The following is a 15531-nucleotide window of genomic DNA, read 5'->3' on the forward strand; positions in this document are numbered from 1 at the left end:
CTCTTACCATACTCAAAGGAATTCTCGACCAAAATCTCTTCCTGAACTCGAAACTATCGGCTGGGTTAGCCCAATAATCTTCTAGATCAGCCCTGTGTTCAAATGTCATTCCTTCGACCACCTTTATTCTATGGACTAGATCGAAATTCCTTCTTGCCTTGGACTGATACAAGGGATACCAGGCCAGCTCCTTCTCAGCAGTCGCAGCAGCTTGTGACGATGGACATGTTTCCAGTCCATTGCCAATTGTAAGAGAGGAAGTTCTCGCCTTCTTCTGTTTATCCCTTTGAATTCCCATATACCCCTCCAATTGCCTCACAACCTCGAGTAACACCACTCGGTTGGTAGGGTAAGCTGGAAGCTTGTAGGGAGACCCAGAGAATCCCTGAATTCTAAGGTAAGTGAATTTTGGGTATTGGATATACCAATACCCGAATCGACTGATGAAATCCATAGACTCTTGAGAGAGTCTCTGGTGCAGTCCACCTTGTAACGTCCGCGTGATGTGCATGAGGAAGGTATCATTCACTCTTTTACAATGAAACTTTTCCTCCATGTGGAGCTAGGGATAGCGATCATAGACTGGAAACTGGTTCTCTTTGTTCCCTACTTCTCCTCTGCAAGTGAGACCTCTGTATCTATAAGTTCTGGCCAAGGAATAAAACAAGTACGAACTCATGAAGAAGGTCCTATTCGCTTCTAGGTTCCTCAGCTGGCTGTCTAGGTTGTCGCTAATCATCCGGGCCCAGTCAATCATCTTTACTCCATTCATTATTTCATTAATGAAATAATACATTCAGGGCTCGAATGGAGCACCTTGAGGATTTCCCATTATTCTGTTCAGCAAAACGATCATGTCTCCAATGTCTTCCTTGAAGTATGCCCTCACTAAGCTCTTCCTTTGAAGTTTGGAGGCGCCATTCCTTGGCTTGTCCAGCCAGGAATGGTTGACGATGGCGTCATACTCCTCCAAGTGGTCCTGATACATGCTATCAGCTTCGTCCTTTGTCACATACACCGTGTTGTGATACTCTGGGACCCTGAAGGCCTCTCTGATGGCCTCATCACTGATGTTCGCCAGCACTCTTCCATTAGATGCAACAATGTCCTTATTGGTGGGGTTGTAATGTTTAGCGCATTCAACTACTAATTCAGTGCATTGCATAGTGGGGAGAAAACCAGCAGCATGCACGATGCCACTCTTCATCATCTTTCATGCGGTTGTGGTAAGCACAAGGTTGTCCAAACCAAACATCCGCTTCTTAAATTCCCTCAGATTGATGTGTCTGAGGTTGGTGTCGCTAACATTTTTTCACTTCGAAGTCATCCTTGACTCAGGAGGAGCGTCTTTATCCACTTGAAATTTCATAGTGCCTAAAATCTGCAATTAGATAATGAAACCTAAGTTAGGAATTGATTCGCGAATTGAAGAAAATAAAGGGGGCTGCGAATGGCTAAGTGTTCGAAAATTTCATTTTATTCTCATACTTAGCCCAAAAAAACTGAATTTTCATCTGTAAACCCTTCAATCTCAAGGATGGTTGTGATCATAAATCAACACCAAGTGCTATAACTCCAAAACTCTCTTATACTTAGTCAAAAAAAATGATTTTCCTCCACTAGAAATTCGAATAAATCCACTAAAAATCATTTTTCATAACTCAAAAAATACACAAATCTGCATCATAAATTCAACTTCACCTTCGAATAGATTGAAGTAAGGCTGGAAAATTCTTTAGAACACTCAGCAAGGATTAGCTATTCTTTCTTATACCAGCTGGCTTCACTCAAAAATCTGTGAATCCTTCGTCAAGAAGTTTGTCCAACTACCAGCAATATCAAAACTTTCTCCAAGTGAACTCTAAACTGCCAATACTTCACTATGCTCTCTCTAAGAACTTCGAACTTCTTGGTGTGTAAAAATGAAGTTACAAACGAAGTATTTGTAAATAAAGTTGAATTCCCAATTAGAAACACGCAAAATCCTCCAACTCATATTTCTAAGTCTTACTCGCATTTTGGGAAAGTATTGTCATCTTCTTTAGTTCAAAAATCCTTCAATTAAGCAAGTTTCTAATTTGTTTTCAGTTGGTTAATTCGAACTAGACTTGTAAAAGAATATCTTCCAAAGTTTCTAATTTAGAACTCAGTTCGAAAATCCTCTTGATTTTGCAAAACATCTTCTTTCCAATTTTAATTTTGAGTTTCCATTTTGACTTTCCAATTTAATAATCTTTGAAATCTCTTTTTGTTCCACTTTCTAATTCGATTAAGAGTTCGATTTTCTTGGAAGTTTTGATGACATCACTCAAAATTCTATTGACTTTGTTTGACCTTCATGTTTGGGCGGACTTTTTATAACTCTCTTCATGGGCGGCCTTTCCACTAAGGCATAGGGTGGAGTTTTGCTTGGGTTTCAACTTCTCATGAGGGCAGAGTTTTGCTTGGGTTTCAACTTCTCATGAGGGTGGACTTGCTTGACCCCACCATTTTCTCTATCAAGGCGGACTTTTTAAATCCCTCTCCAAGGCGGATTTTAGGAGGTCGGAGTTTAATGTTACCTTAAGCAAGGCCTAGGGCGGAGTTTTATGCTCTCTTTTCTTGGGGTCTTTAACACATATGGCAGACTTTTGATCACCCCCATCATAGAGTGGAGTTTGAAGGCTTCTCCTTGGGCGGACTTTGATGCATATCCTAGTCATAGGGCGGAGTTTTAAGAGGGTCTCTAACATCATGCTTAGCACAAACTTCCTCAATTGCTTCTGAATATCTCCTAGGGCGGACTTTGGAGTGATCTCAACATATGACGGACTTTGGACACCTCTCTAGCTTGGTCATGGTTGAGCGGACCTTTTGAACACCTCCTAGACTCAACATGGGCGGAGTTATGGCTACCAAGGCGGACTTTCAAGGCATCATGGAGGGCGGACTTTGGTCTATCACCAAGGGCGGAGTTTTGGATTAGCTCCTCAAGGCATGGGGCGTACTTTGGTGGTCCCTCCATTTTGGGCGAAGTTTTATGACCTCTCCTTAGCGGACTTCAAGCATCTCTCTATATGGCGGACTTTGAAGGGGGCCCTACCTAAAGCATAGGGCAGAGTTTTAAGTGTTCAACATGGCAGACTTTTCCCACTCCACAAGGCATGGGGAGTTTTAGGAAGGCTCCCACATGGTGGACTTTTCCCACTCCACAAGGTATGGCGAAGTTTTTAGGAAGACTCCCACATGGCGGACTTTTGGAGGTCTTCAACATTGCATCTATTTCCTTGAGCGGAGTTTAGGAAGGACATCTAGGAGGGCAAAGCTTTAAGCTCCCTCTTCTTGGCCTCTCTGATACATGGCGGACTTTTGGTTTCCCTTCATCATGGCGGACTTTTGATGGCTTCCAATCATGGCGAACCTTGATCATCTCCCCAACATAGCGGACCTTTGCTTGGGTGGACTTTCTGAACACCTGTTATGACACTCAACCTTATCCATTAGCCATACTTAGAAAAAATTTTAAAATTTTCAAACTTTCACATTTTAACCAAATTTAACCAGATTAACTTGAAATTTGAAATCCATACTTAGGCAAACCCTCTGAAGCAATATGACCCCTAAAATGTAGGGAACTGGCTTTTTTAGGTCAAAACTTGGAAATTTTGGGTCTCGGTCGAAGCAGGTCAGTGGCGTTAGTGCAAACCCTAGATTCCCATCCCGAACAAGTAAAAAGCAAATATCCCTAAAAAATAGGAAAAACTTTCTAAAAATAGCCATATTGGGGATCGGGCTAAAAATGCCAAAAACGAAACTTCCTAAAAAATAGGAAAAGCAAAAAAAGCAAACTTTCTAAAAATAGAAAGTTGTCCAAATTTGTCCAAATCAATTGTGATCTTTGTCCTTTGGCGGTGTTCATAGTCTGGAATCACATGGTTTGCAAAAACTAACTTTCAATCCTTAGGAGTCAAACCGTTCAAAACTAAGCGAGGCTTGACAAAACTGAAGTAGAAGGCCACGAGCTACTAACAAAAAACCCTAGAAAGCAGGAAAAGAGAGGGTCCCCATTTGCAAATGGGGCGATGTGTGAAAAAGGTCACAACATGGTCCTCTTGGGAATGGTACGGCCAACATTATTTGGCATCTATCTTGCTGGAAATGTCCTTCATTTTGTTCAAATCTGCTGATGTTGTCTCAGACCTGCTGTAAATGTAAAATCTCCTCCAAATATTGACCCCCAATGACTTGAAAGAGGATCCTTCAATGCTGCAAGCGTGTGGGTTTTCGTCCAAATACTATAAAAGATTGAGAGATATTGCTCCCAACCTGAATTCCAATGGTGGCTTGCTGCTGCAGACCTCTCCAATGCTGAAAGTATAAAAAAATGAATTCAATAATGCCCAAAATGGGTCTCCAACATGTTGCTTTATTGGCTTCAAACCCTAATTTGAATTTGGGGTTAGGGTTTTACTTTTGGCATCATAAAACGTGTCAAAATGTTTTTTTTTATTAAAAAATAACTTCCTCTAAGAGGTTTAACCCATTGAGGGTCTAATTCCTCATTAAAAGTGGCCATTAAGTTATAACTTCTAGGAAAATGTGTCAAGGGGCCACTTTATTAATATAAAGTGATTATATTATTTCACTTTATTATTATTTATTTAATCCAACTTAGGAAATATTTTAATCTCCTAATTTATTCATAAAATGTTCAAATGAGCTTAAAACTGAAAATTGCTTGTAGCCACCTGACTGTGAAGGATGCCTGAACCTCATAGGCCAACTGGTAGTTCTCCCCTAAAATATAGGGATGCTCCTAAAAACTAGGAGACTGACCCTGTCAACCTGAAACTAAACCCCAATGGTCCTCCTTCGTTGTGCGCACCTCTGGTGTTAATTTTCAGCAATCAGATGTTAATTTAACCAGTTAAACAGTAACAACAATAAAACACAAGACACGAGAACAGTAACAACAATAAAACACAAGACACGAGAACAGTAACAACAATAAAACACAAGACACAAGACACCAATACCCTGGGAAAAGCTCCCTCCTGGAGGTGAAAACCCCAACCTTTAAATGTGATATGTATTATCTCAAATATAGACAGTTTACAAGGCAATGACTTATCTCAGATTGCAGTTCAAGAAATCATTGATGAATGCAGCCCTTCATTAACAGCAAATGATAAAGCGGAGCAGTAGAAGTCTGGATCTGATTTGCACAAGAGACCTTGAGATGAACTTCGACAACTTCGCTACAATCAACCTTGCATAATTGCCTTGCACAAGTTCGCCTTAGGAAGGATCGCTGCTAGGAGAGCAAATAGGAGAATATAAGAATGTTGTGTGTTCAAATAACTTCATCTTGGAGTAGTTATATATCAACCTTAGGCGCTAATCATCCTCAAGTCAGCTTGCATGAATAATAATATATTATTATTGTATATATCCCATGTTGGACATTTGGGTCCAGCCCAATAGTTATTTAATTGCTTTTTGCACGTTACATTTTGGGCCCAGCCCAATGACACATTGTATTGCCTTTCCACGCTACATTTGGGTCCAGCCCAATAACACATTAAGTTGACTTCCGCGTTACATTTTGGGTCCAGACCCAATGACATATTTATATAAAAGATAATACAAGTGTATTTTAATTGTCATTGACAACATTAAAATACAATAGGTATCCAAGCTAGCTACTATTTCAACATCTGGAAGGTCTGTCAGTGAACTAGGAGATCCTCCTAAAAAATAGGAGCACCTCCTAAAAAATAGGAGATGCGCTCAAAGTCTCCAAAACATTCCCAGAGGTCTCCGGATGCCCCCTAGACCACTTCCAGTCAATCCCTAAAAAATAGGGATCCCTCCTAAATTTTAGGAAATTGTTGTCAACTGCTCCAAACTACCTGAAAGGCTCATGCATGACTCTCTAAGCCCCTGAGTTGGATCCCTCCACACTCTGCTGGCCTACGGGAACCAAATAATAGACCAACCCTGCTAGAAATGCTATTACTGAGGAAGGGCAAAAATTGTGGACATGATAGGATATGGAGAAAGGAAGAAAGAAGGGAGCATGTGAATCGAGGAAGGATTAAGGGAAGAAAAAAGGAATGGTAAGTAAATAGGGCAGTGACTCTTCCAAAAGGTTAGAAATTATGAAGGGTTCTACTCTTTCAAAGGGTGCTAATTGTGGAAGGTTGTGACTCTTGCCAAAAGGAAGACATGATGAAGAGGTGTAACCTCTCCCTCACATTGAAAGACATAAAGGGGAAGAAGGAGCAAATGGAATGGAGAGGAATAAAGTGGAATTAGAAGAGATCTAGAGCAAAGTCAGAGCATAAGTATATGGAGGGATCTGAGATAAGATTTGAGAAGGGAAGAAGAAAATAGGAAATGCAGATCTAGAAGAAGAAGATATGCAAATCTTAAATGAGATATATGAAGTTTGAAAAGCAGTAAAGACAAATTTGAGAATCGAGAGATAGATGAAGATTAAATAAGAAGTGAAAGGGCAGCAGTTGTTGCCAAACAGATGTATCTTTTCATAACCAAAGGATGTGACCCTTTTTCTCCATGAAGGGTATAAAGTGAAGGAGACATCATTTGATGGAACAAAGAAGAAGATCAATGGATCCATTCAAGGGAGCATCAAACTTCATAACTGATTTCAAAATAATAAAGAGAGGAAGCCAGCAGACTTCATAATAGTAAGGACAAGATTTAGGGAGATCCCAAAAGGGGACATTACATGAAACCATAAAAACCAACGACATTGATTCAATCATGAAACTAAGGAAGGATTGCCAACATAACCCTAGTGATCCCATGGTCAAGGTAGACTTATGATTAGATATGCTATCAAACCCCCTTATAATCCTAAGTCCAAGAGCTGTAATTATCTGAAACTACCATGATGCAGATAAAAAGTTCAAACTTTGCAAGCTGCAAATCATGATGAAATCTACAACTTTGCAACGAATCTATAATATCCCCTTTTCCAGCCTCAATGAGCAAGAAGGAGATAATTTAATTAATAAATAAGTTGTTCTAAGTTGACATTTTTAGTCAACTTGCGTTTAAGTAATTAATTATAAATCACTTTGGTGGTGGGAAACAAATTCTGAAATATTCAAAAGTGACTTTAAAATATATTTTAGAAAATGACTTTATTTGAAAAAGTGAATATTATAAAAGTCACTTTACAGAAAGTGCAGTGAATATTATAAAAGTCACTTTACAGAAAGTGCTTTATTGATTTTTTTAAGAAATTAAAACATACCTTCCAGAAGGTTTATTAGTAACAGTGAATTTAAAATATATTCTTCCAAAAAGTTCCACTGGGGTTGAACAAGTTAAGTTTGTTCATGTATAGCCCTAGGGCAAAAACCCTAGAGCAAAGAACAGGTTCGGTGGTGAAAGATCCTCTATAGCCAGTATTGTGAGATCCATTCAGAGTTTTAGTTTGCAAAAAAATATTTGCAGGTGGAATCACACAAGGTTCACACAGGTGCCAAATGATTGAGATTGAATGATTGAGAAGTCTTGCAGGAAAATCAAATTATTCAGATATTTGCAGGATTGAATAAATTTGCAAGCAAATTGGAATGCCATATTATTGAACAATAACTATCGATTTGAGCGATTGAGGTTTCATGGTGGAATGCTATATTTGAAATCGGATTGGGGCATGAGACATCATATTGTTGGACGTGAGCATTGATGTGGCTGGGTGTTGCCATTCTTACCAAAAATGAGTGCAGCATTCTGGAGAAGGGAAACGTAAGCCTTGGTGTGATTTGAATTGGCCACCACATTTATTTTGATGACAAATCATTGCTGGTAAGGATGAGCCTCAAAGGCTTCCATATTGGTGACTACCTTTTCATTGCAGGCATCAGGGTTTTGATAGAAGTTCAATGCAGTTTGGAGGAGGCATGAAGGTATTATTTTGCCCACAAGTTGGCCACTGCCCTTATTAACTGCTTTGGAAGCTTGGAGGGTTAAATAAAGCTTTGAGACCTTATTTCTTTGCTGGTCACTTGGAAATGGGAGCTTGCAAATCCTGAAATGTATCATTCTGCTGTTTGCAAGGTCAGCAAACAAGTTTTGATCTCTGAAATAGTGGCAGAAAATTATAAAGACTTCCTTTATTATTATCACACTTTCTTATGAATGGCAATGATTTGATATAATGTCTTGTGCTTATTATGAGCTGTTGAAATGATTTATGAATGCAAATATATTCCAGAATCCATTAGACATGTTATTCTCGACAATTACAGTTGAAAATTCATCATCACTGATTGTATACAAAGTATTTAATAAAATGTATGTGCAAGAAAATTCCTTAAGTTGTAAGTCTGGTCGGGAATATTATAGTGGTATAAGAGATGGTGGTCTTGCCAGCTTGCTGGAGTCTAATCCTTTTGTTGCAGATTTGGCGCTCAAATTTTAGTACTTTGCATATTAATTTGAGATTTACATCAGTATAAAAAGCATTTTACCTCAGAAAAAGGTTGCAGTTAGAGGAAATCAAGGTGTCCTTTTTCAAAACATTTCAATGATGCACTCAAGTGTTTTAAGCCTAGAAACTTACAAAAAGAAAGGGGAAGAGGGAAGTCTTCTATTTGCAATGGGGAAAGAGTTGGAGTTTCTATATTGTTAAAATGATGTTCTTCTTAACAGATTGAAAGAAGTAGAATGTTGTTTATCCGAAATTAACCAATCAGATTGCGAGATTTTGAATTGGGATCTGAAGCCATCGATGATTGTTTTGGTCTAGCACAAGCTTATGAAACATCCTCATGAAGATGTTAGACTTGCAGTAACCTCTTCCCTATGTGAAATCGTAAGAATTACAGCTCCTGAAGTTCCATTTAGAATAGTAATAATGGATGAGGTATTTCAACTGATTGTTGAAAGCTTCAATTGGTTGGCTGATATTGGAAATCCTTCCTGTAATGTCCTTATCCTCAAAAAATCAGAAATATAATTCAAATCTGGAAATTATATTTATAACAGCAAACCAAACTATGTCTTCACACACCAAACTATGCCAAACAATGCTACCAATTTACTCCAAACTTCTCCAACTGTAATAGTTTGTTCATCAACTGAAAATAACAATAAATAGGACTGATTACAGACTCAATAACAGCGGCATACTGCTGTAATATGTTCATAAACTCACAACAAAAAATCACAAACTATGCTTCAAAAGCACTCCAAACAACACCAGCATTAAACTTGGAAACTAGAGAAGAAGCAACAACAATACACCAAATTTCCTTCAGCCCAAATACAATCTCAGAGTGAGAATGCCCTCTATGAACAAGGGTTTTACAATCTCAGAGTGAGAATGCCCTCTACGAACAAGGGTTTTCGTCCTTTGCTCATACAATACTCATGGGTTTCCGTCCACAAGCTCTCTCCTTCAACAGGGTTCCATCCACTGAAGAAGCTCCTTGCAAATCTGCAAATGTAGAGAAGAAAATGATAATCAACAACTCCTCCAAATTCCCAAAATCTCAATATATGCAAGATTTAGGCGCCTAAATTCAAACTCCCTCCTTTGGAATTCCTGCTAATTTAATTATCATAGTTGCCAAAAGTTGTCATTCAAACATCAAAGATTCTCCTCCACTTGTAATGTCAGAAACTTTCTAAAATTCATCCTCCAACAACCTTCCCAAAATGGCACAATTTCAAATTCAAATTCCCTCCTTTGGAACTCTACTAATTTAATTAGGACAATTGCCAAAACTTGTCATTGAGTTATCAAATATTCTCCTCCACTCATAATGACGGAAAGTTTCTAAAATTCATTCTGCAACAACTTTCCCAAAATGACACAAATTCCAACATCCCACTAAGTGTTTCTAATTTAATATTTAAATGTCATTTTGATATTAAGAACATTTGGACATTTCTAAATATTAAATTAGTCATTCTCCCTAAGCTTGTCCAATTGACCCATGGAAGAATAAAATGGGTTAATAAATGCCAAAATTAAATTTTAAATACAAGGGGACATGACACTTCCTTTGTTAAGAGGGTTGCAATAATTGAAAGTTAAAACATTTGCAAAAATCAGATTTGGTAACATCACATTAGACATGGGTTGGAATGATCTAATTCTCAAAATATTTCACCATTTCTTTGCTACCATCAGAAAATATCATTCAGATAATGTTATAACAGCCATTCAGTCCATTATGACTTTAATTGTGAATAAGAGTGATGATATTAAGGGTAGACATGCACTATTTACCTCAAGACTATCTGCCAAAAAATTGAAATCATAGAGACAAGTAGGGAGAGACGTCAAGAATTTGCATGAGATTGACTACTGTTTTGCCCCTGTTGGAGTAGTTAATCAGTCTTTCTAGCACATGGCATAAGGAAGATTCTTTTAGAAGTGCAAATGAATAATAAAGCAAAAGGGGGCAATGAGGCAATTGGGCAGATTCATTCTTTGAATTTCTGGTTAGCATTCTTTTGTGGGAAAAAAACTGAAGAGTTTGGGGATTATCAGAGGCCTGCAACTTGTTAGTTCAAAGAGGCATAGCACTTTGTAAGGAGGACTTTATACTTGCTATTGAATGTGGTAGAGCTGGGAGATACATACATCACAAGAGTTCGAGATCAAAGCTTTCTCAGGGGTGCCTAGGAACCAAGATTCATGTAATTCCAGGTATGTACAAGAACCTACTTCTATCGATGATGCTTCCTGTAGTCAGTCATCACCACTTGTATATATAAAAATAACATTCCTTTAACTATAGATTGAGTTGCGATTAGAGATTAAAACTTCTTAGACTGTATCAATCAGCATGTAGATCAGCGCAGTTGAATTGACCTGTATTGGGTTGTAATAAATCTTGCAGTCATGAAACATAATTTCTAATAATATTGGGAACCAGTTCATTTTCCCAACCACAACTTTATCCTTGCATCGCCACTCAAGACATTCACACTTGTATGCGTCTCCCTCTTATTGACAAATACCCTGCCTTGTCTGTGCTTTCATATTTTTTATCTTTTTCCACTAAATTTAAACACCCTAGCACTTGTGTGATTTCATTTTGTTATATGTGTTTCCTGGTACTTACTATCATAGCATATGGCATGAAACCTTAATGTCTTTGGAATATCCATACCCTTATCAAATCACTAGGGTTCTCAGCAGTATAATAAATCATTTGACACTAATTTGCTTTTATCAACTAATGACCACATTCTCAACAAAAACTTCAGAGACAAAACTCCTAGCCACCATAAAACTATTCTTGTTCCACTCATGTTGTGATTGAAAAAGGACATGAAGTTTTTATGGTTAGTAGTAATTAATTAAGGAAAGGAATACTCCTTATATAGAAAATTACAAGACGATCTTTCCATAACGAAATGATCAAGAATAGAAACACGAAAGATAGAAAGAAAACTTCCTAGAACTAACTAAAGACAAAATACATAAACAGAAGTTTCTAACTAATAACTAAATGACTAAGATGACCATTAGATCAATATTACAATATTATTTTAATACCCTCCCTTAATGATCACTCAACTAACTACCCTATAGAAGATGCAACATAATCTGCAGGTCATTTGGCCATGAATGCAAGGAAGGCTGCCCCCTTCGCTTTGCGACATGAGCCTGTCGAGACCCTCCCTAGTTCTACAGATGTTCTAGATATGACCAAGTTTACCATAATCCTTCCAACATACTGTTGGGTAACAAAGCCGTCCATCTCTTTATCTAGAGACACCGAGATCAGCTTCTCAAAACTCACGCAAAAAACCCATCATGATTTTTTTTTGGAAACAGATCAGAAAACCCAAAAAAAAGCAACACCCTTCATGATTTTTTGTGGAAAAAATCAAAAAAACCTCTAGCAAAGAGAACCCATGATTTTTGTATGAAAAAATGTGAAAAAAACAAAAAAAGAAACCACGATTTTTTAAGAGAAAATCATGCAAAACCCTCCATGATTTTTTGTGGAGAAAAATCAAAAAACCCATCCACGATTTTTGAGGAGAAAATTGTACAAAACCCCCCAACTTGTTCAAAAACTTTACTTAAGGCCATCACAAGTAGTAAACAGAAATAAAAAATCTCTGATTTTTGTGGAAAAAATCAAACAAAACCCTTCCATGATTTTTTGTGGAAAAAAATCAGAAAACCCACGAATTTTTTTAGTAAAAAAAAATTCACCAAAAAAGAACCTAAGCTTTGATAACATGAAATGATAATTCGATGTTGTAATTAATTAAGGAGAGGAATACTCCTTATATAGAAAATTACAAGACGATCTTTCCATAATGGAAATGATCGAGAATAGAAACACAAAAGATAGAAAGAAAACTTCCTAGAACTAACTAAAGACGAAATACATAAACAGAAGTTTCTAAATAGTAACTAAATGACTAAGATGACCATTAGATCAATATTACAATATTATTTTAATATGAACTCCAATTTGAAGAGTATTATGCTCATATCAATAGCCCAAATTAAGCATAAGAAAAGGATAGGAAGAAGAGGGACGCAAGTTATGTAGCTATGTAGGATAGATGTTCAGGAAGACATCTATTGGGTATTGACACCCCACATACTTCTTTGTACTCCCCTCTTATTAATAAGTCAATATGCTAAACATTAATGATGTATTTCAACAACCATGTTCTCTTTCTCATGTTCAACAGCATATCCTTCTGCAATCAACATTCTTCTTCAACCAAATAAATTTGAACAGTAACAGACTTCAGCTGCACAATGCAGTCATATCACAATTTATTACTACTATAAGAACATTATTTATCATGGATGTTACTACTATTATGAGTGCTTAATAAAAAACTTCTTGAGGGCTTGTGAGAATAAAAGAAAATAAACTCATGTGATCTATTTGAATAGGAATAGATGTACGAGTTTCTAATACAGAGATCTTATTAGACTCTATTACATTGTGACAATAAATTAATTGGGCATAAGTTAATTTTTTTATCATCCTAAATTGCCAGAACAATGGCAAATCCAATGACTGCTTCAGCAACAGCAATAGCATTTCTTTGTTAAGCCAGTGAGAGAATTGCTTGTAGACTGTCCCTACAGCCCTGGGCTAGTTTACTTTTGAACTTCTAAGAGAAGCTTGTGGCTTGAATAGGTTTACAGCTCTCTTTCTGGAGTCTTTTCTTTATCATATCTGATTTCTCTACACCAAATTCTATGTATACTTTATTTTGATGTATTCGGATTCTTGTTTGGTCTTGTGATTTAACTTTACAATTCAACACTTGAAACATTACAATTCGAGACACATAAACACAATATTCTTCAAGTATTTTTGGGACAAAAGCAACAAGCAGTTCCACATTAGCAAGTTCCCAATTCATTTAGGGATTAATTTTGATTCAATCTACTGGTTACAGATCAGAAGAGTTACTTCTTGGATTTTGTGGTTGGTTTGTTGTGTGATCGATTTTGATGATTGATGCCCATTTCTAGAATAGTTGGTACAGATGGAAAAGTAGAAACGATACCTTTGTACTTAAAGATTAAATATAGATTTCAAAAAGAGATAGAAGTATGTCTCATTTGAATGATGTTACAACTCAAGATGGATGAAAGAGATTTTGCAAGCATACCATGTTCCAAGGAGAAGCTTGGCAAACTATGGAATGTATTGTATTTGGTATATATATACATAAATAAGTAGCACAAATTGTGGCTAACAAATACCAGGGTCAAACATACTTAGAATGAAATAAAATGGTGAATTGGTTGTAACATATATAGACAGGATTGTGTCAAATTGAGAAAACTTAAAAATGATTTTCGCTAGATTATGAATGGTTAGATTTCAATAGTAAACATGTATCAGAAATTATAATTTAGAATAAATATAGAAAGAGAAAACTATTATTACCAATGTTGCGGGAAATGCTACAACAAATAGCACTGGTTAATATTATTTCAAATGTCATTACTAATATTATTGAAGTGTATTAGGAATTTAGAATAAATACTTTCATTCATAGATTAACCATAGATAGGTGAACTTGTGAGATTTGTTGAAAACCAATTTATCACTTTCACTAAGTGGTTAGAAGGGTGGATCAAAAGTTATTATGACATTAACATTTGACCTTCTTGTAACTTATTTTAGACTTATAAAGTGAATTATTTGGTTGTGAGGAAAAAAAATGATGATGAATATTTAGTTATATTACTATCTATCGTTTATGGAAGTCATGGCCTCTATGGGTTCTAGGCATAATAAATTATGAATAAGGTTGGGATTAATAAAACCTATATTACACTAGATAAGATGCTTATTCATTGCTTAGATCAACCTTTTCATTAAAGTGTTTGGAATCATAAATTGTGCAAATAGATTGCACTTCAACTTTAGTCATGAGCTTGGGATATTATATACTAACCCTGATGCTTAAAGAAATTATAGCTCTAAGTTAATGTTAATATTATCTATAGAATAAGTTAATAACTTATATAAGAATCATTTAATTACTCACTCTCCCTCACACATAACCATATGGAAACGAGATATTAACAATAGTTAGCGATAGATAAATAAATATCAAATCATGATGAATATAAATCTCCCTTTATACTCTTAACACAATGGGAAATTAGACCATCTTATCTCTCATATGTGTTTGATAGATGAATAGTTCATAGTAGAGCTATCAAAATTATCAACTTTTATTTTCATAAATTCTTTTCCTAATGTTTATATAGCTATCGAACCACAGTGACTACAAAAACTCTATATGATGTTAAGAAAACATTTGCAAATTTTGCTTATTTTGATATTACATTAGGAGCCAATTATTGTTTGTTTAGTTGTGTCTCCAACAATAGGATAAATAATATTATCCAAAATTAGTTGAACTAGTTAGTATAAATCAATCTTGTTTCAAACTGCAATTAAGAATTTTGTTAACATAGTCTCAGAGACATTGTTAATTTGCATTTGCATATTTAAGGAATTTATTCTTTTCATAATAGCTTATTTTAACTCAATAAATCTACTCTGTAAAGGTTATGAGGTAATTCTAAGTCAATTCTTTGATATTACTTAAATTGGTTCTTGATCCAAATGCAACGATAGCTTATTTTGATTTTAAATATTTAATTTTTAATTTCTGAGTTTTAATTAAAAAAATCTTAGAAAGACAAAACTTGCAGCGTTTGGTAGGCAAAGCCTCGGGTTCACAAATAATGGCAGCGAACTAAGAGCAGACAAAACTGTATGTCAAAGACATAATGGTTCAATATATATTTTCCCTTCAAAATGCCTATCAGCCACTTCCTTTCTTTCCATCCTGTCTCACACTCGAAACATAGGGAGACATTCAAAACAGTTATAAGTCTCCAAGTAACGGTGTAGTCCTCCTTACACCTCAAAATTTATTTAATTCCTCATCAATAATTTCACCCAAGGAAACTGAATTTCAGTTTCAAAATAAACCTTGTCAAGATCGTATTTTAATGTAGTTCATAATTTCTTTAACATGTAC

The 15531-nt window shown here is 36.1% G+C and overlaps 1 protein-coding gene across 4 annotated transcripts in view; it reads right to left on the bottom strand.

The window, feature by feature from the left end:
* The window catches only part of LOC131049995 (uncharacterized), a 92944-nt gene that overhangs the window by 15788 nt on the left and 61625 nt on the right, over positions 1 to 15531 (bottom strand). The window contains exon 7 of one of the 4 annotated variants that reach the window (XM_057984133.2): positions 9286 to 9457. The exons of the other annotated variants lie outside the window; for them this stretch is intronic. Coding sequence (XP_057840116.2) covers positions 9378 to 9457 — 80 coding nt within the window. The 3' untranslated portion in view covers positions 9286 to 9377. Of the gene's footprint in view, positions 1 to 9285; positions 9458 to 15531 lie in introns of those variants that run through there. 4 annotated transcript variants of the gene reach the window in all.

The sequence above is a fragment of the Cryptomeria japonica genome, chromosome 5 (genome assembly GCF_030272615.1).
Source record: "Cryptomeria japonica chromosome 5, Sugi_1.0, whole genome shotgun sequence".
NCBI classification, from domain to species: domain Eukaryota; kingdom Viridiplantae; phylum Streptophyta; class Pinopsida; order Cupressales; family Cupressaceae; genus Cryptomeria; species Cryptomeria japonica.